The following is a 26,068-nucleotide window of genomic DNA, read 5'->3' as shown; positions in this document are numbered from 1 at the left end:
CTTGCTCAGTTGCTGAGGACCTTTCTAAGTGGCCGAGTCTGGCCTTCAACCTGCAATCCTCCTGGCTCAGCCTCCTAAGCACTGAGATTATATGCAGGCCTCACCACGCCTGACTGACACAATTCTATTTTTCTAAAACCCAACCAAGAAGAAAATCATCTGTAAATAATCTGGGAGATAAAGGTAGAGTCCAAAAAGTTTTGAAATGAATACTAGGAAGAAAAAAAAAGTATATATACATTTATGTATATTGCATATGCCCATGTACAAATATAAATGTAATCAGAGTAATACTTTAGGAAAGTCTGTCGTTTAAATGAAAGGACTTCCAGCCGGGTGTGGCAGCGCACGCTTGTCATCCCTGCGCTTGGGAGGCGGAGACAGGAGGATCGCGCAGGTTCGAAGCCAGCCGCGCTGGCGTAAGAGACCCTGTTTCAAAAATATAAAATAGGTCTGGGAGTGTAGCCCGGAGGTAGAAGGACTTCCAGGAACCCCAGTACCACCAAAAAACAAACAAACAAACAAACAAAAAAACAGATAGGACTTCCAGGAAAAAAAATGACTTAAAATATCAAATGACAAAGCACAGCTGTACACACCTGCAATCCTAGTACTTGGGAGGCTAAGACAGGAGGACCGGAAAATTGATGCCAGTCTTAGCAACTTAGTGGGGCCTCTCAGCAACCTAGTAAGACCTTGTTTCTAAAAACAAAATGTAAAATAGGTCTGGGGTATAGCCCACAGGGAGAATAATGCTAGTGTTAAAAAATTAAATGATACAATATGCTTGTCTGGAACTATAATTCATGTTTATAGGCTGTCAAAGCCCATCAAACAGCCAATGGGATGTTAGAAACAAATTCAAGCCACAGCCCATAGCCCTGAGCTTGCGAAATCCTGGGGAAAAGAGGCCTCCGTACACAGAAAAGATACCGCATAAAACACGACGAAAATCAACATACTTTCATCTTTTAGAACAGAGAAATATGTAAATCTCTGAAGAGTAACGGTTTCCAATCTAAAACTCAATTTCTGACTTCACCATCCATCAAAGTAAGTAGAGAACCAAGGCTTTTTCGAACACAAGTGCTTTTGAAAAAAAAAAAAAAAGGTATCTTTCTTGCATTATTCTCCCATAATCCACTGGAAGGTTTATTTTACCCAAATGAGGGGCTCTGTTAAGAAAAAGCACGGTATTTAAGCACCAGGTTCATACTGCAGGAATCAAAGAGGGATGGAGAGGGGGAAATAAATGAACGCCAAGTCCACAGAAAGGTACGCCGGTCCCGAACACTCAACAAACAAGAAAATCAACAGCAGGGAGTCTCTGTTTCTGTACTTCTAGCAAAGCAAAATGAGAAGCTATTTCACTTTTTATGTAATGTGTTTTCTTCTTCTAACTTGTAACGCCTGTGTCCAGAGGTGTAATATACTTGCGGCAAGATTGTGTAGACGTGTTTATCCAGATTAAAGCACACACTCGGCTCCTGGTGTGACCTACTGCTGCTGGCAGAATATAATTTAATTTCAAGGCCCCGAGGGAATGTGGTCAATATATTCCAGCTTACTTGAAGCTATGATTACCCATTTATTGTCTGCTTCACTGTTGAAATTACTTAGAAGAAATAGTAAAAGACTTCCAAGAACCCCGGAGTAAAAGAAGAATAGAAAAAACTGGTCTGCAGAAAGTGATCATTTACAATTTGAGAGGTTTAAATGTAATGCGACTACACTGCCTACCTGTGCTAAGTTATTCTAAGCATTTAACTGGTAAGTATGAGGTAAAATATAGACGGAGATTCTTTATATTAACACATAGTAATCATGGCCTGCCATCTATTTAAAAACAGCCAGAGCTATAACTTCTACTAGATTAATTATATTTGACGTCACCTCGGTGTCGAAGCCATTAATACTTAATAGGCAATGGTGATTATTTATGGCACCGTATCTATACCTTTTATAAATAGGCAATTTCCACTTAGACTTGTCCCCAACTACAACTTTATGCCAGGCTTGGTAAAGAATAGGATGAGCGTTTTATAGCTGGGTGATAAAACACACGCTGGTAATCCCAGAACTTGGGAGGCTGAGAGAGGAGGGTCCCAGGTTGAAGGACAGCCTTTATAACTTAGCGAGACGCTGTTTCAAAATTAAAAAAAAAAAAAAATAGGGCTGAGGGTGTAGCTCGGAGGTATAATGACTTTGAGTTTGATTCCCAGTAACACACACACACACACACACACACACACACACACACACACACAGACACACACACACACACACCAATTCCAGGCTTCCTGTACTAACGTGTTTGTGAGACCGCGAGTGGTCCCTTCATAGATGGACTCGGCAGTATTCAAACTGTCTCCTTCCTGGGTTCTTCTTTTCCCTGCCCCTCTCCCCACCTCTTCCACTATCCTACGGGTCTGTCTCCTCCTCTATCTCCAGTCTCCTTGGCTTCCTTTTTCTCTCTGGCTTCCGCACACTGGAGACCACTCAGCCTGTGCCTTTCTGCGCCCGGCTGACTTCATGGGGCACAGAATTAAAAGTCAGAATGCCCAGGGCCATCCGCCATGGATATCCATGGGTTCTGGGAGCACGATTCCCCATTGCCAAAGGATGGAGCCCACCAAAGCGTCCGTTAACAGGTGAATGGTGAAAAAGTATGTGTTTCCTAGACACAGGGGATTCTACTCGAGCACACAGAAGTCCAGACGATGCCTGTGGCAGAGAAATGGGTGGAACTAGACACGACTGTGCTGAGACATGCTCTATTCTTTGATGTTAAAAGGGGCCAGAAAGTAGGTGACCGGGGAGCTGGCTTAATGTCTAAGAGGTAAGAAAAATAGCCTACTTCTTTCTCAGAGCATCAGATTGGAGTCAAGAAAAAAAATTACCTGACTCCTAATTCCCAACCCTTCTCACAAGTAAGTGCAGGTTTAGAAGGCAAACTGAAAATCGAAAAGGCTTAAAGATTCAGAATTTCTTTTAGTTCACAGGGGCAACTTGCTTCAGGTCAAAGTCTTGCTTTGTTCATTTTTAATAACCATAGGCGGTGAGCCAGGCATGGTGGTGCACACCTGTAATTTTAGTACTTGGGGGGCCCGAGACAGGAGGATTGCTGGTTGGAGGGCAGCCTCGGAAAGTAAACAGGACTCAGCAACCTCGTGAGACTCTCTTTTCCAAAACAAAACTACGAAAATGGCCAGAGGTGTAACTTGGGGGTAGGATGCCCCTGGATTCAATTCCCAGTTCCAAAAAAAATAAAATAAAATAAAAGGTAAACACAGGGGGTGGATAACTGGAGCCGTATGCTGGGTGAAAGAAGTCAAAAACAAAAAAGGGAGAAAAAACTAAAAATACCATTCTCTGGAGGACCGTGTTGGTTGTGGGAGTGGGCGGGGCCACGGTTCAGGAAGGACATGGAGAAAGTGTATAAACAGAGACGATGGCGCTCTTCTGCGTCTTGGTGTGGCTGTGTTCTACAGGCGTATGCATTTGAAGAAACTTAGCAAATGTCCACGCTAAGAGTTTAGATTCTACCTCAAGTTTCGAACAAAGCCAAAAAAAAAAAAAAAAAAAAAGGACTGACTGATCGAATCTCAAAGATTCAGGAGGAAGTCCTAATGTCTATCGACCACCTACGACCTTTTTTCTTTCCTCTGGACTTTTAAAGAAGGCCATGTAAAATTATTTTCTGCATTTACTAATAAATTTATTGGAAGATAAAAAGAAGGGGGAAGAAAAGGTCCTGCTACTAACTTGTTTTCCTGGGTTTTTTTTTTTTTTGGCACTGGGAGGTAAAGCCGGGGGTGCTCTGCCTCCAAGCTCCATCTCCATCTCCAGCCCTGTTTTTATTTTTGAAACAGATTCTCACTAGGTTGCTACAAGTCTCGCTAAGCGGCTGAGGCTGGCCTCCAGCCTGCGCTCCTCCTGGTCAGCCTTCATATAGCATCCTACAGTTTTTTAATGGCGGTGCTATTTAAGATCTAACTCAGGCCCATTCCACTTCCAAGATACACTCCCACCTCTTTCTGTTTTGTTCCCTTTTGAAATCGGACCTTGCTACATTGCTGAGCCTGGCTTCAAACCCATTATCCTCCTGTATCAGCCTCCCGGGTACAAGTATGCACCGCCACGCCTCACCACACCCTCTGTTTTTAATAAAAACAACAAAAAAAATCTACACCAATAAGAGGCTTAATTTATGTAGTAAAATGTTTTGAACGATATAAAAGAAGCGTAAACCCAAAAGCATTAGCAAACGCCCTTTATATACTACAAAATCAGCATTATAGATAAAGATCAGGTGTTTCCCATGCTTCAAAATTTATTCTAAATGGCCGGGCGTGGTGGCGCACGCTTGTCATCCCCGCTCTTGGGAGGTGGAGACAGGAGGATCGCGCTGGTTCGCAGCCGGCCGTGCCGGCTTAAGAGACCCTGTTTCCAAGTTGATAAGTTGATAAAATGGGCCTGGAAGTGCAACCTGGAGGTAGAAGGGTTCCATCCCCAGTACCACCAAAAAAAAAATTTATTCTAAATGATATTTAATATATCTTTTAAAGACTATGTGCCAAGCTGTATGAATATTAATGAGCTTAAGTGATGTATTTTTGGTCCCTCCCTTTTTCTTTTCTTTTCTTTTCTTTTATACAGGGAATCGAATCCGGGTTCATTCAACCTCCAAGTTACATCCCCAGCACCCACTTTTTAAAAAAAATTACCTTGAAACAGAGTCTCCATGAGTTGCATAGGGCCTTGCTAAGTTGATTAAGTGAACCTGCAATCCTCCTGTCTCATCCTCCAGAGTACTGGGTAGTCCCAGTACTTTGGGGTGTGTAACACCCACACCCCAAACTCTCTACTGTTTTTGCTTGCAATTTGGTCTTCAAGTCTCAAGAATTCACTTGGCGTTGTTTTCAGTATGAGAAGGAGAAAGAAAGTTTCATTTTGATCGGAATGATAATTCATTCTACACTTTCCCACCTTGAAAATATTTTTCATCAAAAAAGCTTTTAAATGAAAACCTCCTTCTGAGGAAAATGCTTTAAATTAATTTTGGTAAGAAACTGGAGTACGGAGTTGAACATTTTTGGGGCAATGTTAGGCTTTTGGAGACTTTTTGGTGTTTTCAATCAACACAATAAGAAGGTATTCCAATATATCTTGCCCTTGGACTGATATTGTATTTTTTATATCTTTGATCAAGCTTGGCTTCTTAATAAAGCTGGGATGGACAACTCAATGCCTTCAAACTGCATTTTTAAAATTTTTCTTTCTTGCCGGGCGTGGTGGCGCACGCTTGTAAAACCCGCTCTTGGGAGGCTGAGACAGGAGGATCGCGCAGATTCAAAGCCGGCTGCGCTGGCTTAGGAGACCCTGTTTCCAAATAAAAATATAAAAATAGGTCTGAGAGTGTAGCCCGGAGGTAGAAGGGCTTCCAGGTACCCCAGTACCACAAAAAAAATTTTTTTCTTTCTTTTCCTTCCTTCTGTGTGTGTGTGTGTGTGTGTGTGTGTGTGTGTGTGTTTGTGTTTTACAGGGAATTGAACACAGAGGCGTTCTACCTCTGACCTGCACCCAGATCCCAATTTTATTTGATTTTTATTTTGAAACAGGACCTCACTAAATTATGAAGGACGCTGCTAAGTCGAGGCTGGCCTCTGTCCAACCTGCAATCCTCCCGTCTCAGCCTCCAAAGTACTGCTATTCCAAGCCCGGGCCACCATGCCCGGATTAAATTGCCTTTCAAAGCCACCGAGCTTCCCATTACCCACTTGGCCTCGAGTATTTCTCTTTCAAATGTTAGGTCCACCCTGGAGTGTGTCATCAGTGTGCTGGAGAAAACGGATGGGCCATTCTGCGTGCCGATATAATAAAGACTTCTATCACACAGAATAAACAACCAAATGAACGGCAATAAACTTAATTTGCACATTAGATATGCTTTTCCAAGTTCCGACATTTCGGTAGAAAATAATGCTAAAGCAATGAGCCCCATAATTGAACATCCCAAACTTCTCCGGTGGGAAAGCGGAACAAATGCTGCCGGCGAACGAGACCGTTTTTATCTCCTGCTGTGACTCTGCTTTTTAATAATTTTCCAAACGCCAGATCAAATAATCTCCCTCCTTCTGTGTTTTGCATATACCGCGTACCCAACGTGGCCTTCACCTAAGTCCTGCACCTCGAAACCCTTCACGCTCTTCTCCTTGGCTGTCTGCAAAGTTGCCCCGTCCGGTGGCCCCATTAGTGAGGCAGAAATTTCCGACATTCCAGAATCCACTTAGTGCAGATAAGCCAGGCGCATTGGCTCCAAAGGAAACCCGGCAAATACCTCAGTCTTGTAACTATTATCTGTTGCCATGTTATCTGACAACAACATTTCTTGCATGACTGAAGCTGATAAGTAAATTCAAAGGCAGGGGATTGTTTTTATCAGCTTTATTGAAATTTCTCATTTGCTGTTTAACACCCTATTATGGTTAAGGTCACTGGAGCCTGATTTGGGCTTGAGACACCAAATTATATTTGACTCCGTGATGATAGTCGAAAGAATATTATAAATGGGAAACACGTTCGCAGAAATATTCAGCTATCTCAAGAACCATTTGGGTCTATAATAAATAGTCAAAAATAGTTGAATCACTGCAAACTTTTGTTTTGTTTTGTTTTGGGACTGGGGATTGAACGCAGGGATACCCTACCTCTGAGCTACACCCTCAGTCCTATTTTATTCTTATTTTGAAACAGGGTCTCACTAAGTTGCTGAGGCTGGCCCTGAACCTGCGATCCTCCTGTCTCATCCTCCTAAGTACTGGGAGTGCGGGCATATGCCGCCAGGCCTGGCTCGACGCAAACTATTATAATTCCTTCCTAGAAAAGAGCTCCATATTTTAGGGCATAAAATAATAATTACTTGACAAGGATACTTTCAATATTCTGGATGAAAGGGAATTTGAGAGAACAGTCTAATTAAGAGGGTATGCGTAATGGTAATCACACAATTTAACACATTGTATTTGATAGATCGATAATAAAGAAAAGGCATAAACACACTTTTATAACTACTGTGCACACATTTTTTACTTATTTTTTTTTTGAGGGTGGTTCTTGTCAATGGTAAAGAAAGGAAAAACCCTAGAATCCCTCACAGTGGAATGCAGATATTTCATGGCGGTTAAAAAGGCCCCCCACAGCCAGGTGTGGTGGTGCACGCCTGTTATCCCAGTATTTGGGAGGCTGAGACGGGAGGATTGCAGATTTGAGGGCAGCCTCAGCAACGAAGTGAGACTCAGCTACCTAAAAAGACTCTGTCAGAAAAAAAAAAAGGGCTGGGATGTATCTCAGAGGTAGAATCAATTCCCAGAACCACGCACAAAAATATGTACATATTTTTGTATACGTATATATTTGGTTTATCCCACCAAAATGTCTTTTCTACGATCAGACGTACATGAGTAAAAATAACTTGATACTCATATATATTAACATCAGTTATATTAATTTTCTCTTTATATAGCTGTAACTAGCACTGTGTTATAAACACAGGGCCACGAACCTCGTCACAATATCTTTAGGGTTTTTAGGCAACTTAAGATTTGACCCTTAGCGAAATGAGAAACCAAGGAACTCGGGGTCTATTAGAAGTGTGTAACAATACACTTAATATTCAAAAAGTGAAAGCATTTAAAACTTGCTTCTGTCCGATGATCTCCTAAAGCGTTTTAAGAAGCTTATATCCATCCGGCCTGGTAGCACACACCTGTGATCCTAGTACTTAGACAGGAGGATGGCAGGGTTGAGGCCAGCCTCCACAACTTAGTGAGACCGTGTTCCAAAATAAGAGATAAAATGGAGTGGGGGGGTATGGCTCAGAGGTAGAGTGTCCCTGAGTTCAATCCTCCATGCCACTAACAAATGGAATAAAAATAAAATAAAAAAAAACACCTTCGCTTATCAAAAATCGAAAACTGCCATATTTTAGGGCAAGGAAGTCCGGATGGAACGATCCCCTTGGACTTGGGGGTGTGCGAGGTGAACAGCCTTTCATGGAGGCTGTAACGTTTACTGGGCTGGGCGGTCCATGGCCATGCTCTAAGTGGGCTTGTCACTGATTATAACACACCAAAACCAACTGCCCTGACTATGCTTTCATTCTGAAAGGGAAAAAAAAACAAAAACCATAAAACAATCGGTGAATTGGTTTGTAAGAAGCTGAAGAATTCTAGGGAAGAAGGAAAGTGGGGCTGATGGAGGTGACCAGGCTGGACGCAGAGGGCTGGACGCCTGCTGTGCTCCAGGGGCCCCAGCAGAGGACGCGGCCCAGAGACAGAGCCAGGTCAGACCCTTGGAACTGCAGGTTGAGAGAGACAGGGGATTCCGATGTGCTTTATGAAATATTTCAAATATAAATAAACTTCCTTCCATCATAAGAAATATTAGGAAGCCGGGCGTGGTGGCGCACGCTTGTCATCCCAGCATTCGGGAGGCTGAGACCGGAGGATCGCGGTTCGCGGCCAGCCTCGGCTACTTAGCGAGGCCCTCGGCGACTCAGTGAGACCCGGTTTCAAAATAAAGAATAAAAAAATAGGGCAGGGGGTGTAGCTAGGTGGTAGAATGCTCCTGGGTTCCATCCCCAGACCCGCAAAAAAAAAAAATAAATAAAATAAAATAAAAATAAATAAATAAATAAAAATAAAATACAAAATACAAAATACTAGGAACGTATGTTGCAGAAAACATGGTGAGATTATACATCTGACGCCGGCGGTTTTCATCATCAGGACAAAGTCAGGCCTGGCGACTTTTAAGCTGCGCAGTCGATACTTATGTGAGTTTCCATCTTTCATTTTTCTCCCGTCTATTGTTAGTGGATGGCGAGTGCCATGACCCCCAAGGCTTTAAGAGGTATTTGAAGAGAGACCACTTATTTAGGTTACTATATCCAAGAGCATTTGGTTTTGCTCCTCAGCCTTGGAGTAAAATGGACCTCGGCATCATGTTCTAGCAGCGAAGTCGCTGCCCCAACTACGGAATTCGGAGTCGCTCACTGGCGTAAAGCACCGGCATCCCGCACGTATTTTCTTTTACGAAATATTTTACTAGCCTGACACGGTGGTGCTCACTTGTAATCTCAGAAACTGGAAAGCTGAGATGGGGGGATTCAAGGTTTGAGGACAGTCTCAGAAACTTACTGAGATCCTGTTTCAAAATAAAAATATATATATATAAAGCATGGGGTATGTAGTTCATTGGTAAAATGCTCCTGGGTCCAATCCCCAATACCAAAAGTAAATAAAATAAACATTTAGTACTAAAGTTTTCTTTTTTCTTATTTTATTTATTTATTATTATTATTATTATTATTATTAATTAATTATTATTAGTGGTACTGAGGGTAGAACCCAGGGGCTTTCTACCTCTGGGCTATAGTCCCAGCACTATTTTATATTTTATTTGGAAACAGGGTCTCATTAAGTTGCTGAGAGCCTCACTAAGTAATTGAGGCTGGCTTCGAACCTGCGCGATCCTCCTGTCTCAGCCTCCCAAGCGCGGGGATTACAAGCGTGCGCCACCACGCCCGGATTTTTTTTTCCTATTTTATATTTTAATAACCCTGAATTTCTGGCTACCTGGAAGTCTTAACTATAATTTCTTACTATTATTATCATTTTTAAATATTGTGCTATAATAACTAAGTGCACATTACTTGTACCTTTTTAATTTGAAAGGCCGTCATCAATACCTTCCTTCTCACCCATTACTGAACACGTGATTTTTTTTCAAATATAAAACACTCACACTTTTTGGTACGTATGTGAATGCTAAATGCAAACATAACATATACCTTGAGATTATAAATCCATCTCTGTCTTAAACCCTGATGATAACACGATCTTCAGGAAGTAAATTTTTTTTAAACTTGCGCCACACTGGCTAGATTTTGACACAGTGACATGCGTCTGCCACCGCTCCCCAGAGGGTTTCAGACATCATCTAATCTGCTTGGCACAACTTGGCAGAAACGTCTCCCAGGGATAAAGGTGGGTATTTATTTTTCATGAGCCATTTTAAATGATTGTTGAATACTACCAGCTAAGTACTTTGTATTGAATATATTTATTTTTAATAGAAAAGATGAGAAAGCACCCATCGCTAAATTTAATCATCTGGGCTTAATTAGCTGCTCCGATTGCTTTATTGAGACAGTCGTTTTATCATCCGGGAGGCAAGAAATGAGAAAGGTGATATGATTCCGGTAAATATACTAGTTTTATGAGCTGAGATTCAGTGAAGAAAGGAACAACAATAGAGACCCGACACTTCTGGTCCTAATTACGCCCCTTGGTAATAAATGTGGCTGCGTCTATCTGGATTGGTACCAGTTTAGAAGCCTTAAAAACAGGAGGTGCCCTTTTGCCACCTAAAATGAGCTCATCTGCTTACTCCGAAGGACCCCAAACAATGACTCATAGCACACCGTGATTTTAATATTCGCCCTGTGAAAAGGCCTGCTTGTTAGAAATGAGAGAAAGCTTTTCGGGAGTGACGTAGCCAGAGGTGTGTACACACATGAACCGGTTATGGATTTGACAGCTGTTACAGCTTGAGGTAGACTGTCCCCCGATGAGCTCATGCATCCGTGTTCAGAGCTGACGTAAGTAAGGGTTGTCGTCGTGTCGGTGGAGAAGCCCACTGTCTGGATTGACTGGGTGGTCACCTAGGCAGGTAGCGCGGGGCTGGAGAGGGCGGGTTTCTGGGGGTGTGGCCCTGGAGACTGCTCGTGTCTCTTGCTTGTGGGTTCTCTTTTGCTTCTGACCTCGATTATGTGGGAACAGAGCTTCTCTCTCCTCTCTCTTCTCTTTTTTCTCCTTCTGTTTCCCTTTTTTTCTTCTCTTCCTCCTCCTTCTCCTCCCTCCTCCTCCTCCTCCTCCTCCTCCTCCTCCTTCTTCTTCTTCTTCTTCTTCTTCTTCTTCTTCTTCTTCTTCTTCTTCTTCTTCTTCTTCTTCTTCTTCTTCTTCTTCTTCTTCTTCTCTCTCTCCTCCCTCCTCCCTCCTCCTCCCTCCTCCTCCTCTTCCCTCCTCCCTCCCTCCTCCCTCCTCCTCCTCCTCCTCCTCCTCCTCCTCCTTCTTCTTCTTCTTCTTCTCTTCTTCTTTTCTCTCTCTCTCTCTCTCTCTCTCTCTCTCTCTCTCTCTCTCTCTCTCTCCCCTCTCTCCTCTCTCCTCTCTCTCTCTTTCTTTCTTCTACAGACCCACCTGCGCGTGGACTGAACCACAGAATCTCCAAAAACTGTGAGCATCTAACCCTCCCTTCCTCTACGTTTTGGATGACACAGTGAGAATGTGGGTTGTTTGTGGCGGACACGTTATATCCATGTAAGAACTTCATACAAAATGAGAGCTTCTGAATGAGGTTAACCAAGGAGAATCGGAATCAATGACCTTATCATAATGCCCACGGCCCCACACATGAAGGCATTTGTGAAAAATCAGATCTTTTAGTTAGAGGTTCAAACTGTCAAGTCAAACAGAGCTAATCTTTGCAGCTGGTAAAGTATTCAAATACTATGATATTCCTTTGGTAAAATTATGCCTCCCTTTAAGGACCATGGGAACAGAGCTCTTAAATAGTGAAATCAAATACTTCCTACATATAATCTGATAGATCTGACACTGCAATGAGGGGTAATGATATGCATATGTTTTCCTAACAAGCATAAAACAGAAATAAGTCAACACAGTACCTTTCACTACGAGGCTGCCAGTACTCTTGGCCGTGCCAAACTGATTTGTGGCTACACACGTGTACGGTCCCGCATCCGACCTGGTCACATTATAGAATTTGATGCTGCCATCCTCCAGTTGAAATACTCTAAAAATTAATCATAGAATTCATGAGGGAAAGCGAGTCACTCAAGACCAATGGTACCTGCCTACTTTTACTTTCAAACTTTATTAAAAGGATGGATATGTGCTGGGCGTGGTGGCGCATGCCTGTCATCGTAATATTCAGGAGGCTGGGACAGGAGAATCACGGGCTTGAGGCCAGCCTCAGAAGCTTAGTGAGACCCTGTTTTAAAATAAAACAGAAATGAGCCGGGCGTGGTGGCGCACGCTTGTAATCCCCGCACTTGGGAGGCAGAGACAGGAGGATCGTGCAGGTTCGAAGCCAGCCTCGCTGGCTTAAGAGACCCTGTTTCCAAAAAAAAAAAAATAATAATAATAATTATATATATATATTATAAGTCTGGGAGTGTAGCTCGGAGGTAGAAGTGTTTCCAGGAACCCCAGTACCACCAAAAAGAATAAAAATAATAAAATAAAAAAATAATAAAAGAGAAATGAAATGGGGCTCTGGGCGTAGCTCAGTGGTAGCATGCCCCTGGTTTCCGTCCCCAGTATCCCTCCCCCTAATTAGACGCACCTGACGATACAAACTTGCTTCTTCCCTTAATTACGCTTAATTGAGATCAATCTCTAAATTGAAATATTAAAATGCATGATGTAAGCTTTTATTTTGACACATTAATATCAAAATAATAGCATGCTCCACCTTGAATTACCGTTCAGTACAGGTTAGAAACTTAAAGAATGCCGCCCAGTTTACCTATTTAGTTAGCAACCTTCTCAACAGAGAGATTAACAACACTAGTAGGTGCGAGATTTGACCGAAATAAGTGACTACAAAACATTTTAAATGGTAACAGTGTGTGTGTGTGTGTGTGTGTGTGCGCGTGTGGTTGAGAAATCCTGGAGATTGCACCCAGTAGTATTCAACCTCTGGGCTATAAAAGGCCCGGCCCTTTTTATCTTTTGATATTGACACAGGGTCTTCCTAGCTTGGCTAGCTAAGTTGCTGAGGCCGGCCTCAAGCCTGCAATCCTCCTGCCTTCTAAATTACACGCACGCACCACCACGCCAGACTTAATGATTACAGCCTTAAAGAAAAGAAACGCAAGACCGATCTGCATGGGCGACGCATCCATTAACAACATCAAAACAGTCTTTGTTGCATTGAAAACATATCATTGTTCCCAATGTGTGTACGAAATAAAATGTAGTTCATATAATTAATTACCAATTTGAAACACAGAGAGTAACAACCAATTTATATAAACTCAACTTCCAGATTTATTATTACTGAAAGGTTTCAAACTTTATCAGTAAGGAGAGGGGACACCATCTGGGTTTTAGGATGTTCCAGGGCCTGTGATCTAATTTCTTTTCTTTTTCTTTCTTCCCTTCCTCTTTCCCTTCTTCTCTCCTTTACTTCCTTCTTTACTCTCAGTTGAATCCAGGGGCAATCCGCCTCCGAGCTACACCCCTATTCCTGTTTTATTTTGAATCGTGAAGCAGTGTTTCGCTACGTTGTTGAGGCTGGTGTGAACCTGAGACCGCCCCGTGTCCAGCCTCCCGAGTACTGGAGTTCCAAGCGGGCGCCACCACACAGAACTTGGAGTATTTAAAACCATTACTTTAGAGTGTTCCCCAATAACAGATATTTGAGATGCTATTTAATTTCTGAAAAGTCCAGCTTAACAGATCCCAGTTTACATGAACAACTGAGCGTTATCACCATTGACACAGTCACAAAGGTATTCCAGCAAACATCAGGCCAAATATCACTGTGTATCTGATTTAATTAAAGGGGTCAAACTCGGAAGGATTTGCATGAATCATCTACCTCTAGCGTTTTGGCATGATTAGTTATTTTTTTTTTACTAGCATAAAAACATTGAATATTGGCTAATAAAATACTTCCCATGATAAAAAAAATACACTGATGATATTTAAGAGCCAGAAAACAAATTTCCTTTATACATAAAAAATGTGGAAGGAGGAACAGCCAACTGAGACCAGATGATCACACTGTGGACATTTTCAGATAAGTTGGAGTATACATGTGTGAAAATTAATGGGAGGTTTTAAGTGATGGCTTTGGTAACATTCCCAGAGAAAGACAAAGACTGATTTTCCTTTCTAGCCGTCCTTTGAAATAGGTGAAAAGATGTTTTCTCTGGATGGTTGGCCCTGCCATATCAAAAAAAGAAATTAAAAAATTCAACCTTACTGTGTATCTGTTCTACTTGCAATGTGTTTGGGTACTGGGGATGAATCCAGGGACATTCTACCTCTGAGCTCTATCTCCAGTCCAATTTTATATTTTATTTTGAATATTTTGAGGATCTTGCTAAGTGGTTATGGCCACCCTCCAACTCGAGATCCTCTTGTCTCAGCCTTCCAAGTACTGGCGATATCAGTGTGTTTAACACCTTGCCTGGCCTCACTAATACTTGAAAATGAAACACAAACACAAGTATAGATTAACTAGGTTATTTGTAAAAAAAAACAGGAGAAATATATAATATGTATGATATATAGCATACATGTTATATTTTATATGTTATATATAATATCATATATATTGTGTATATATATATATATATGTATCTGAAAAACATTCTGGTAACACAAATAGAGGCTTGCACAATTAGTGAAGTGAACAAGAAATAAAAGGCCATCATCAAGCTTCCTTGGTTATAGGTCTATTTTTTTAGTTGGGAGCTAATATGACGGTGGTGTTGGTTATAGTCGGCGGACTGTAAACGTATGTATGGAGAGCAAGGAGCACTGTGTGTTCATGAGAAGGATACCGAAACCGCAGCTGCAATATACAGCTCGTGACTGGAGCGGGTGGGATGTGGTAGAGCATGTCCGACATCCCAGGCCTTGGGAGGCTGAGACGGGAGGAAGGCGGGTTTGAGACCAGCCTCAGAGACTTAGTAAGACCTTCAGCCACTTAGACCCTGTGTCAAAATAAAACAAAGAAATAAAGAGAAAGAAGGGTTGGTGTGTAGCTTGGAGGTAGGATGCCCCTGGGTTCAATGTCTAGTACAAACCCCAAATTTTCTTTAACACAAAACATGTGTGTACATTTGTAAGGTCTGCTGTGATGCTCTGTTTCCTGTAGAAATTGGATAGTGATGAACAAGAGTATTTTGCATGTGTATTCCTAATACTTTTCTCATTATTTATTGGAGAATATATCCAAGTTCCTCTCCTCACCTGTTATAAAATCAAGAACACATTACTTCTAATTCTAAAGAATAACCCTGGTGATTGGCCTCTTACTGACCTGCTTCTCGTCCCCCATTCTATTCTTGCCAGTCTCTGGGAAGCACCACTCTCCTCTCTACTTCTATGAGATCGACGTTTTAAGATCCTCGTTATGAATGAGAGCCTGCGGTATGTCTTTCTACGCTTATTTTATTTAAGAAAACGTGACACGGACACAAAATGAAATACTATGCAACCCTAAAAGAGCATGGGATCCTATCATACCTGACAATGTGGACGGGTCTGCAGACCATCATTCCAGGCTTTTTGGAAGGAGCCTGATTCCAGGAAGACTGTCCCCACTGTTACATTTAACTACTTAAAAGCCCTCCCCTGAATTCATGCGAATTCTTGTCTGTGGCCTTGGCGACTTAATCTTTCCGACGCACAGTATTGGAGCTTTTATTTTTGGAGCGATAATCTCATTGCTATAAAGTCAACTACACGCTAGCTATTAGTCAAAGATGTTCTTTGCTGCCGTTATGATTTGGGCCTTGGTTCTCCTCTACCATCCGGGTGCTGTTTCTGATCCTCACTTTAGCTTTTGCTGATAACAACTGTCTTACTATCTTTGGGCCTTCCTAGACTGAGCGGTGTGTTTTATGGCTTTAACTAAGTTGTCTTTATCAGTCTCGGGATAAACAGGGTCTCACTAGGTGGCTGAGAGCCTCGCTGAATTGTCCTGGCATCACCAACTTCTGAGCCTTGACTTAAGAAGGCGTCTTCTTTACATCTTCCACTATAAGCATTTCTCGGTTGAGTAATGCTCTTCTTCCTAGGTCTTTATCCTCAACCATCCATTTAGTTAGAATATTTCAACTCTTCACCTAACTGAATAGAAAAATTTCCCCCGTAATTACCAAGGCTTGGGATTCCATTGAGATGATTAAATTACAGACTACAAAACTGGCATTTCATAACATTAAAAAACAGAAACAAAAGCTGGGAACTGGAAGACATTTCCATGTGTAAATGGAACAGGGTCATTGGCCTGAGAGAAAAATTAACTGTAAGGCTTTGTGAAGCACTGCATTCTTTTTCTGGCTGCTTGATGGGGTATAAAACAAGTAGGAATGGAGAAGAACTAGCTGGGTTGACAGCCACATGGCATCAGGAGGGGTTTGAGGTGGTGTTTGGGGCATTGTTTACATCTGCGGCCGGCTTGCCTTTCTCCCTAGCTCTCTTTCCTAACACCACTCCTTCCCCGGTACGCAGGTGACCCATCTGTATCATAAACCATCTAAATAGAGATGGATGGATTCACATCCATTTTATAATGACTTTGTATCTAGTGTCTGTCCAATCTTCCGCGATACTTTCATTAGCGCACTGTGATTATACGTCACAGTGAGGTTCAAGCTGATACGTGTGAGCATGCACACGGCACTTGGTTATATATTCAATAACTTTTTTGTTTTTGTTTTGTTTTTGTACTGGGGACTGGGCCCAGGCTGCACTCCTCCTGGCCCTTTTAATTTTTTTTTTTTTTTTAAGTTTTGAAACAGGGGCTGGCTAAGATGCTGAGGTTGTCTTCAAATCTGAGACTCTCCTGCCTCTGCCTCCTAAGTACTGAGATGGCAGGCTTGAGCCACCACGTACAGCTCACCTCCGATTCTTAATTAGCTAAGGGAACCAATCTAAGTGTTCATCAACGGATGAACAGATTATAAAATTATGGGATATGCACACAATGGAATTCTACTCAGGCCGGGCGTGGTGGCGCACGCTTGTAATCCCCGCGCTAGGGAGGCAGGGACAGGAGGATCGCGCAGGTTCGAAGCAAGCCGTGTGCGCTGGCTTAGGAGACCCTGTTTCCAAATAAAAATGTAAAAATAGGTCTGGGAGTATAGCCCGGAGGTAGAAGGGCTTCCAGGAACCCCAGTACCACCAAAAAAAAAAAAAAAAAAAAAAAAAAAATTTCTACTCAGCAATAAAGAACAAAATTATGCGGTTTACAGGAGAATGGGTGGGTGTGGAGGGCATTATGTTAAGTGAGATCAGCCAGTCACACAAAGTAAAAGGATCATATGTTTTCACACATTTATGGAAGCTGGGGCGGGACTGGGTTACCACAGGGAGTTGAGATACGGGGAGAAACCCCAGCGGAGCGATGGACGTGGTCTAGGGGAGAGAGAATTAGTCAAGGAAACCCTTCCTTCCTTATTCAAGTGGCTGATGGTATGTGCATATGCGAAATTACCAATGCAATTTCAATGTCACGTATGAAGCTCGCCAGGTGCCGGGTGCGTCATTTTGAAATACATTACGGTATGACACTTCAATGCCTCATTGAAAGTATATAAACCGAAAAGAGACCGACACGCATTGCAAAGTATGGATTCCGACGGGGAAGATAAAATGAGAATCCTTTGATTTCCACTGTCTGATGGCAGCCATGGCTAGCACAAAATGTGAGGATGCAGGATGTTAACAATAGCCACATTTCTCGAACTAAAGAAAACCAGGACATTGGACAATTATAATTTCCTACTGCAGAAACTAGAGCAATATTGCTATTTTTATAGCAAGATTATTAACTGGAGTATTACTTCCAGTTCTGTCTAAAGATAATACTGTAGACCATGAAATTTTAATTGACTGTCTAATTTTACGGATATCCAGAAAAATGTAAAATAGATTGGATTAAAATGAGTTAGATAAGAAGTAGGCAAGTGTGTATAAATTTTTACTCTTCACAATTTCAGTTTTAAGTAAAATGTCCCACTGGAATCCATTTCAAATCAAATATTGATATTGCATTTTAATGATACGAGGGCCTGATTATCAGAGCTAAGGTATAATATCTAAGCTAATCCCACTGTCAATTAATAAACCCCGTTTTGAAAAATCCCTTATTTAACAAGCTACAAAAGATGATTGACGTGATGATTTACAAGCACCTACACCCTGAATCTTGCTCCTTTAAATAAAGCGTGTCTTTTCTAACTCTTTACGTCAATAGCTTTGAGTGGCATGGGCCGCAATTACACTGAGCGGAACCTCATGCCTCCGGCCAGGCCAAAGTTAAAGATTTAATCAACCAGTTGATGAAAACCCAATGTATCTCCCTCTCCAAGATCATGCACAAGATAAAAATGAAGGAAAGTGACAGAACTAAAACCAAGTGCTATCGCAGGAGACACGACGCAAGGGGCCGCCGGCTAGAAGCCCGGCAGGTGCATCCTGAGTGACGTGGGCCATCTTTTGCAAAGCATGACCTATCGGCCAAGGAAACACGGCACAGAGTTCGGCAAAGTTGACGGGTGAATATTTTATTTATCTCTTTTACTTGTTCTGACTATTGGGAAAGAACATACATATCTTTTTTCAAGAAAGACTCATGTAAATCACGTGTGTGTGTGTGTGTGTGTGTGTGTGTGTGTGTGTGCACGCGTGCGTGTGTGCGTTACTAGGGATTGAACCCAGGGGGCTTTTACCTCTGAGCTATACCTGCAGGCCATTTTATTTTTTAAATTTGAAAACAGGTTCAGTTTATTCCTAAGTATTTTATTTTTTTTGTGGGAGATAAAACAGTATGGAGGATCCTCAGAAGAATGGGAACAAATCTACCATTCGATCCAGCAATACCACCTCTGGGTATCTACCCAAAAGAAAGGAAACCAAACTACCAGACTAATGCATGTGTATCTATGTTCACAGCTGCACAATTCACCATAGCCAAACTATGGAACCAGCCAAGATGTCCATCAACAGATGAATGGATTACAAAACTGTGGGATATGTACACCATGGAATTTTACTCAGCCATTAAAAAAAAAAAACACACACAATTGTGGTATTTTCAGGGAAATGGATGGATCTTGAGGACATTATGCTAAGTGAGATTTGTCAGTCACAAAAAGTAAGGAATCGGATGCTTTCCCTAATATGTGAAAGCTAGGGTGAATGGGGGCATAGGAGGAACTCCAGGTGAAAAAGGAGATCCTATAGAGGAGCAAATGAGGCAACCTAACTGCGGGGATGGGAGGGGGGAGAGGGAAACTCTTTAAAGCACATGAAGTACTTATTCATATCGAGGTCAACCACTAAACCAAGCATGGGAGGGAGGGATGGGGAGGGAGGGAGGTGGGTGCTGGGTGGGGGCTGCCTGGGTGATGTGGGCATTTAAGTCTACACAAGTGTTTTGCTTTATTATGATGTATAAGTACAATGCACCAAAAAAAAAAAAAAAGAAAAGAAAAGAAAAGAAAACAAGGTCTTGATAATTTGCTGAGGGTTTTCCTAAGTTGCTAAGGCTGGACCTGCGATCCTCCTATCTCAGCCTCCCCAGTCCTGGGATGACAGGTGTGTACCGCTGCACCTAGCTATTATTACCGACTTTAAAATCCTAAGCACATGCCCTTCTGTTGTATCCAATAGCATATGCTTAACATTATTGAATTCAGAGAAGACGCTAGCTGTCTCTGGTCACGAGGAACCTGGCCCTGCCTGGCTGAGGGTATTAACTGGGTACAGATCACAAGGGGCATGTGAAGTCCCGGTTCTCTAATATTCCGGCTGCTCGAAGCATCACAGCAGAGGTTGCAGGTCTGGACCAAGATGCCTGGCCTGCTCATTTTCATCACGGAACTTTCTTTTGTATAACTGGAATGCATCAGCCTGGGGTCTCTTCCTCTCCCATCTAGCAGAGGCTCTGCACTCCAGCAAGATAAGGTCCCTCTCTGTTTTATTTCTGCGGACTTCCTGAGGTAATTTCTGTTCTTTCCCAGGGAATCATGCAGACTTCTAGAACACACCCTTATCCTTAACCACTACGGTCTGCAGCACTCGCCGAGTCAGGAGGATCGCAGGTTTGAGGCCAGCCTCGGCAAGTTAGTGAGACCCTGTCCCCAACACTCTGAATGACATTCCGCTGTGAGACTATCACGCACCAAGAAAAGTATTAAAAATAAATAAAGTTTTATAAAGGCTGGGCTCAGAGGCAAAAAGCCCCTGAGTTTTCAATGCCCAATACCACAAATAAATAAGTAAATTCGGGTAATTTGAGCAGAAAGTCACCCAATTAAATAATTACTCTGCTTAAAAAGGCGTGCTGCTCGGTGAGATGGCGCACAACTGTCATCCCAGTGTTTGGGTGCCCGAGGCAGAAAGATCAGAGGTTCGAGGCCAGCCTCAGCCAGTCAGTGAGATGCTCAATGACTTAGGCCCTGTGTCCAAATAAATAAGTAAACAAACAAGTAAATAAAGGGTTGGGGAGTAGCTCGGAGGTAGAACGGGCCACAAGACATGTTCATTTTAGTTCTGAACATTGGTCCTTTGGTGACTAAATTTTATTAGTTCACTTCTGCTGTATAAAGTAATATAAGAGTTACAACATATTCATATTTCAAGAGAAAGACTTGAGTATATATATATATATATATATATATATATATATTTTTTTTTTTTTTTTGCCTTTTGTTTTTGTGGTACTTGGGATCGATCCCAGGAGCATTCTACTTCTGTGTTACACTCCTAGCCCTTTATTTATTTTTAGTTTTGTGAAGCAAGGTCTGAATAAGTTGGTGAGAGCCTTCTTCAATTGCTGAGGATGGCCTCATGCCTATAATCCTCCTATCTCAGCCTCCTAAGTACTAGAATTACAAGCATGTACCACCATGCCCCAAAACACTTAAACTTTAAAAATTGATTTTAATCAGTATTTTATACAGTTTAAGTTGAGAAAATAAAGATAACAATACAACCAATAACAAAATCTTTTCTTTTTAAATTTTTTTTTTTTTTTGCAGTGCTGGGGATGGAACTCAGGAGGATTCTATATTTGAGCAACACTCCCAGCCCCATTTTTTATTCTTTATTTTGAAACAGGGTCTCACTGAGTTGCAGAGGGCCTAAGTAGCTGAGGCTGTCCTCGACCCACGATCCTCCTGTCTCAGCCTCCCAAATGCTGGGATTACAAGCGTGTGCCACCACGCCCGGCTAACAAAATCTTTTCAGTTATTATAATATGGAACTACTCAGTAGTTCCTAAATATTTAAGTGATTTATAAAAACCATGGTGATATTATCTCTAATACCTTTTTAGCCTCTGTCCTACCTTTAGGCAAATACTTTTATTTCTTTGAGCCGGCGTTTTGTGCTATATTATGCACAGTGTGATTAAATGTTTGTGGACAGTGGGGTGGTGGAGGAGGATTGCAGCTTTGAGGACAGCCTAAGCAACATAATGAGACCCCGTTTCAAAAATACAAAGTAAAATAGGAATGGGGGTGTATCTTGGAGGTAGAGTGCTCCTGGATTCGATCCATAGCATCAAAAATTGAAAAAGAGCCGGGCGTGGTGGCACACTCTTGTAACCCCCATGCTTGGGAGGCTGAGACAGGAGGATCGCACAGGTTCGAAGCCAGCCTCAGCTACTAAGTGAGGCTCTCAGCAACTTAGTGACACACTGTTTCCAAATAAAGAATAAATTAAGTCTGGGAGTATAGCCTAGAGGTAGAAAAAAAAAAGCCCTGGGTTCCACCTCCAGTACCATCAAATAAAAAAATTGAAAAATAAATGTAGATGGCTTTGGAATCAGACTTTCCTGGAATGATGCTTTTCTATGACTTACTGTGTGCATATGGGTGTAATGCTTAACTCTGCTAAGCCTTAGTTCCATCCATGTAAAAAAGACCAACAAATACCTCTCAGCTGGGTGTGGTGGTACATGCCTATAATCCCAGTACTTGGGAGGCTGAGACAAGAGGGTCACTTCATGGCCAGGCTCATGAACTTGGCGAGGCCCTCAGTAACTTAGTGAGAACTTGTTTCCAAATAATAGGGTTGGAGGTGTAGCCCAAAGACCAAATGCCCCTGGGTTTGATCCTCAGTACCAATAAACAAGCAAGCAAGCAAACGAACTAACAAATGAAAACAGGGCTGAGAACATATTTCAGAAGTAGAATGCTTCTGAGTTCAAACCTCAGTATAAAAATAGAAAATAAAAGGACGTGTTATAAAACTATATACAACGATGTGTCTAACACATGACACACCATCTATACGTGGTGGGTACTATATAAATGTTACTATCACCATCACCATTTTCCTTCTTCTGTAATGAAAATCAGGGTTAAGTACAGGAAGGAGAAATTTCTGGCTGTACCAGTTAATTTCATCAGATGTAAAATAAGCAATGTGTATTATTAAGTATAACCAACAAGTCCCTTATATAGTCAAAGTGTCAAGTGCTGGCACACTCAAACATGATCTCATTATCCTTTAATTATGTATGGAGGTGTCTTGGGAGGAAAGAATGTTGCCTGGAGAGAGAAAAGTCCATGTGAAAACCTTGAAACAACCCCAAGGATACAGAGACATGGATAGGACCAGCCTCTACCTTCACTTTTTCTTCCCTGGAAAAAACTCCTACTTACCCTTACAGTGCCCACTCAATGACATGCAGCCTGAGAAGGCCTTTATGGCCCTGTAGGACAAGTTAGTGAGCGGTACAAGCTTTCTAAAAGTTTCTGTGGGTCACATGTGTCATTGTGTGATAGTTGTGGACATGTCTCCTAGATGAGAGATGGAATCATCATATATTTTATTGATAATTAATTAATCAATTAAGTGGTACTAGGGGTTTAACCCAGAGATATTTTACTTTTGAGCTATACCCCAGCCCTATTTTATTTTTTATTTTGAAACGGGGCCTTGCTAGGCCAGGCGTGGTGGCGCACACTTGTAATCCCCGCGCTTGGGAGGCGGAGACAGGAGGATCGCGCAGGTTCGAAGCCGTCCACACGCGCTGGCTTAGGAGACCCTGTTTCCAAATAAAAATGTAAAAAGAGGTCTGGGAGTGTAGCCCAGAGGTAGAAAGGCTTCCAGGAACCCCAGTACCACAAAAAAAAAAAAGAAGAAGAAGAAGAAGAAGAAGAAGAAGAAGAAGAAGAAGAAGAAGAAGAAGAAGAAGAAGAAGAAAGAAAGAAAGAAAGAAACAGGGCCTTGCTAAGTTGCTGAAGCTGGTCTCAAAAATTTGATCTTTCTGTCTCAGCCTCCCAAATACTAGGATTAAAGGTGCGCACCACCTGAACTGGCTTAAACTCAGAATCTAACAAATTGATTTGGATGAAGCATATCATTAGATGAATAATTTTACAAGTGACACTTGAGAATTAGATCTGACTTTTGAAATCAAGAGTTTTCAATCTTCAGTCTACAGATGGTTAGCAGTGGTGAGGCTAATTAGTCAGACTCGGCTTCCCCAGCCCCAGGACCTTAGCCTGGTTTAGTACTATTTGTTTTATGAAATGTGTTCCTGTATAAACCCCAGTTGAAAAACTTAAAAATTCCAATACACAAAAACATGAGAAAATGTATAGCAAATAACTCAAAAGTAATGTTTTCACAGCCTAAATCAATTTGAAGATGTGAACAGTAGTGACATCTATACTGTTAGTCCAGCTTTTAGTTCTCCCATGATAATTTACAGTAATGATCCTTTTAATTGTTACTTATTTATTTCTCTATGCTCAGCAGTATCAATAGAAAAGTGTAGGCATAACAAAAATATATTGAGAAATAATTTTCTTTCCTTCCTTCCTTCCTTCTTTTTTTCATTCTTTTCTTTTGAGTGGATACTGAAGAATGCACTTGAGAGCATTCAATTTCTGAGCTATAACCATGACCTATTTTATAATTTTTATGAAATGAGGTCTCACTAGGCTGATGAGAGTTTTGCTGTATCGCTGAGGCTGGCATCCAATCTGTGGTCCTCCTGTCTCAGTTTCCAAGTACTACAATTCCAGGCATGAAAACCACACCCATCCAACTATTTTTATTTTAAGTGAGGAACATTATGCTTGAAGCATATCAAATACTCACTTCTAAAGCACCAAACCCAGAACAGAAGGTCGTTTGTATGAATTACACAAAATAATTGACCTTTTCTGTCTATAAAATTATTGCTGGTGAATATTTATGTAAATTTAGGGAGATATAAATGTCACCTAGAAATTAGAAGCAAGCAATAACTGTAAGTGGATACTGTTCTAGGGCCAATTACATTCTTATTTTCAAGAATTAAGGGTACAGAGGACTTATATGTCTTCAATAGTGAAATAAGCTGAAAAGGTTGAGATTTTAGAATAGGAAGCCGAGTTCAGAGAGGGAAGAGAAAAGACAAAGAAAGTTCACATTTTATCAGAAGATGTGCATTCACCAAAGATGTGTTTTTCTACGTGGTACACAACAGGCCCAGCTTTTCTTGGGGACTCAAGTAGTAAACTTGTAAAAATATGAAAATTTTTAGATGTGCGCAGTAACACATGCTTGTAATCCCCGTATTTGTAGGCTAAAACAGGAGGATCATAAGTTCCAGGCCAGCCCCAGTAACATAAAGAGAATGTCAGAAACCTAGGGAGACCCTGTTTCAAAACAAAAAGAATTTAACTAAAAAGAGCTGGGATGTAGCTCAAAGGTAGGTAGAATGTCCCTAAGTTTAATTAGTATCATTTAAAAAAAAGAAAAAACTGAGCTTCTTCCATCCTACTCTGTATTTTATGAATCAAAAGTCACAGTGCTGGGATTTGCATTTTTCCTATGGTTCATGCAATGCTCCATCCAATTTGAAACCTGCTAATGCGGCCTCTGAATTCACAGCAACCCGCCAATGGAGCCGGTCCTAAACTTTCTATTGTAGGATACAGTACAGGAATTTAAAAGTGTTATTCATTTTGTAAAACGTATTTCTTGTCCCATTTGTCCTTGGTTTACGGACACAGGAAGGCACTTTTTATTTTATTTCCTCCTTTGGGTACTGAAGACCAAACCCAGGGACATTCTACTTCTGAGCTACATCCTAATTTTATTTTTTATTTTAAAACCGGCATAGTGGTTTTGATGGAGAATGTCTACCTAGCCCTCAGGGAAAACCAGGTGGCAGTGTTGGAAGCTGGGCTAGGTTGCTAAAGAGGAGTTTTGAGGTGTGGTCTTGGGGATTATAGATGGTTCCCTCCTCCCCCTGCTTATTCATGTATTCATATCTCCCTCTCCTCCCTCCCTCTCTCTCTCTCTCTCTCTCTCTCTCTCTCTCTCTCTCTCTCTCTCTCTCTCTCTGTGCTTTGCAGATCCAGACTCACACTGACTGAACCCTGAAATCTCCAAAAACTGTGAGCAAATAAATCTCCAAGTTACGTGGTCAATCTTTTTGGAGTATAGCAATCAGAATCTTAACTAACAGAACACAGTTCTGCTAATTTGTTCAGAACCTCACTAAATTCCTGAGGCTGGCTTCAAACCTGTCATCTGTCTGTCTCAGCCTCCCAATTTACTGAGACTATAGGTGCTCACCACCATGCTCAGCTGGGCGAGCACTTTCTATAGGGACCTCTGGCAATAACTGTCCAACCTCAGGCAGCCAGGCGAGACAGCACATGTCACTGCTACGGAGGCTGGCTTAAAAGCAGGCTTTGCATCTTTAATGAACCTGAGTTTTCACAGACCACAGGAAGCAGGTGGATCTGAATACATTGTCTGCAAGGTAAGCGGCCTTGTCTGCCGAAGGTCAGTGGGGAGAAAGACAGGAGGATTCAGTGGCCAGAGGGGAGAGGAGGGGAAGAGCCGGAGCTCCTGCAGGACTTCAGCTGGTTACATCTTTCTGTGACACCGGGAAGCGTATCAGATGGCTCCTGACATCTCCAACATGCATTTTCTGGGAAAGACTCACCTTAACAAGGCTCTCGGGAGTTCAGTACGAATGGCTTTAAAATTTTATTACAAAGAGGCAGCCCGGGAGGGAGGGTCTAATAAGCCTGGCATCATGCGGACTGTCAGTCTTTGTTAAACACCAGAACATATGGTTCATTTGCCTATTTGATACCCCTGCTACCTGATGTATTAAGCGCTATTACATTAAGAGGTTGGTGATACAAAATAAATTTAGGCTGATTTGCTTGTAAGCATGAGGAAGCTCAGCGAGGTGGGGGTGATGGGAGAGAAGCCAG

At 41.8% G+C, this 26,068-nt stretch overlaps 1 protein-coding gene across 1 annotated transcript in view; it reads right to left on the bottom strand.

The window, feature by feature from the left end:
- Nucleotides 1-26,068, bottom strand: part of CNTN6 (contactin 6) — a gene marked incomplete at both ends in the record, with an annotated part of 215,468 nt that overhangs the window by 40,327 nt on the left and 149,073 nt on the right. Inside the window, one exon of the mRNA XM_080718223.1 lies at nt 11,750-11,877. Within this exon, the coding sequence (XP_080574349.1) occupies nt 11,750-11,877 (128 nt within the window). The remainder of the gene's footprint in view (nt 1-11,749; nt 11,878-26,068) is intronic.

Source organism: Muscardinus avellanarius (assembly GCF_963383645.1).
Source record: "Muscardinus avellanarius genome assembly, chromosome: 22".
Lineage (NCBI taxonomy): Eukaryota > Metazoa > Chordata > Mammalia > Rodentia > Gliridae > Muscardinus > Muscardinus avellanarius.
Note: the sequence above shows the minus strand (reverse complement) of the source record. Positions and strands in the feature narration are given on the sequence as shown.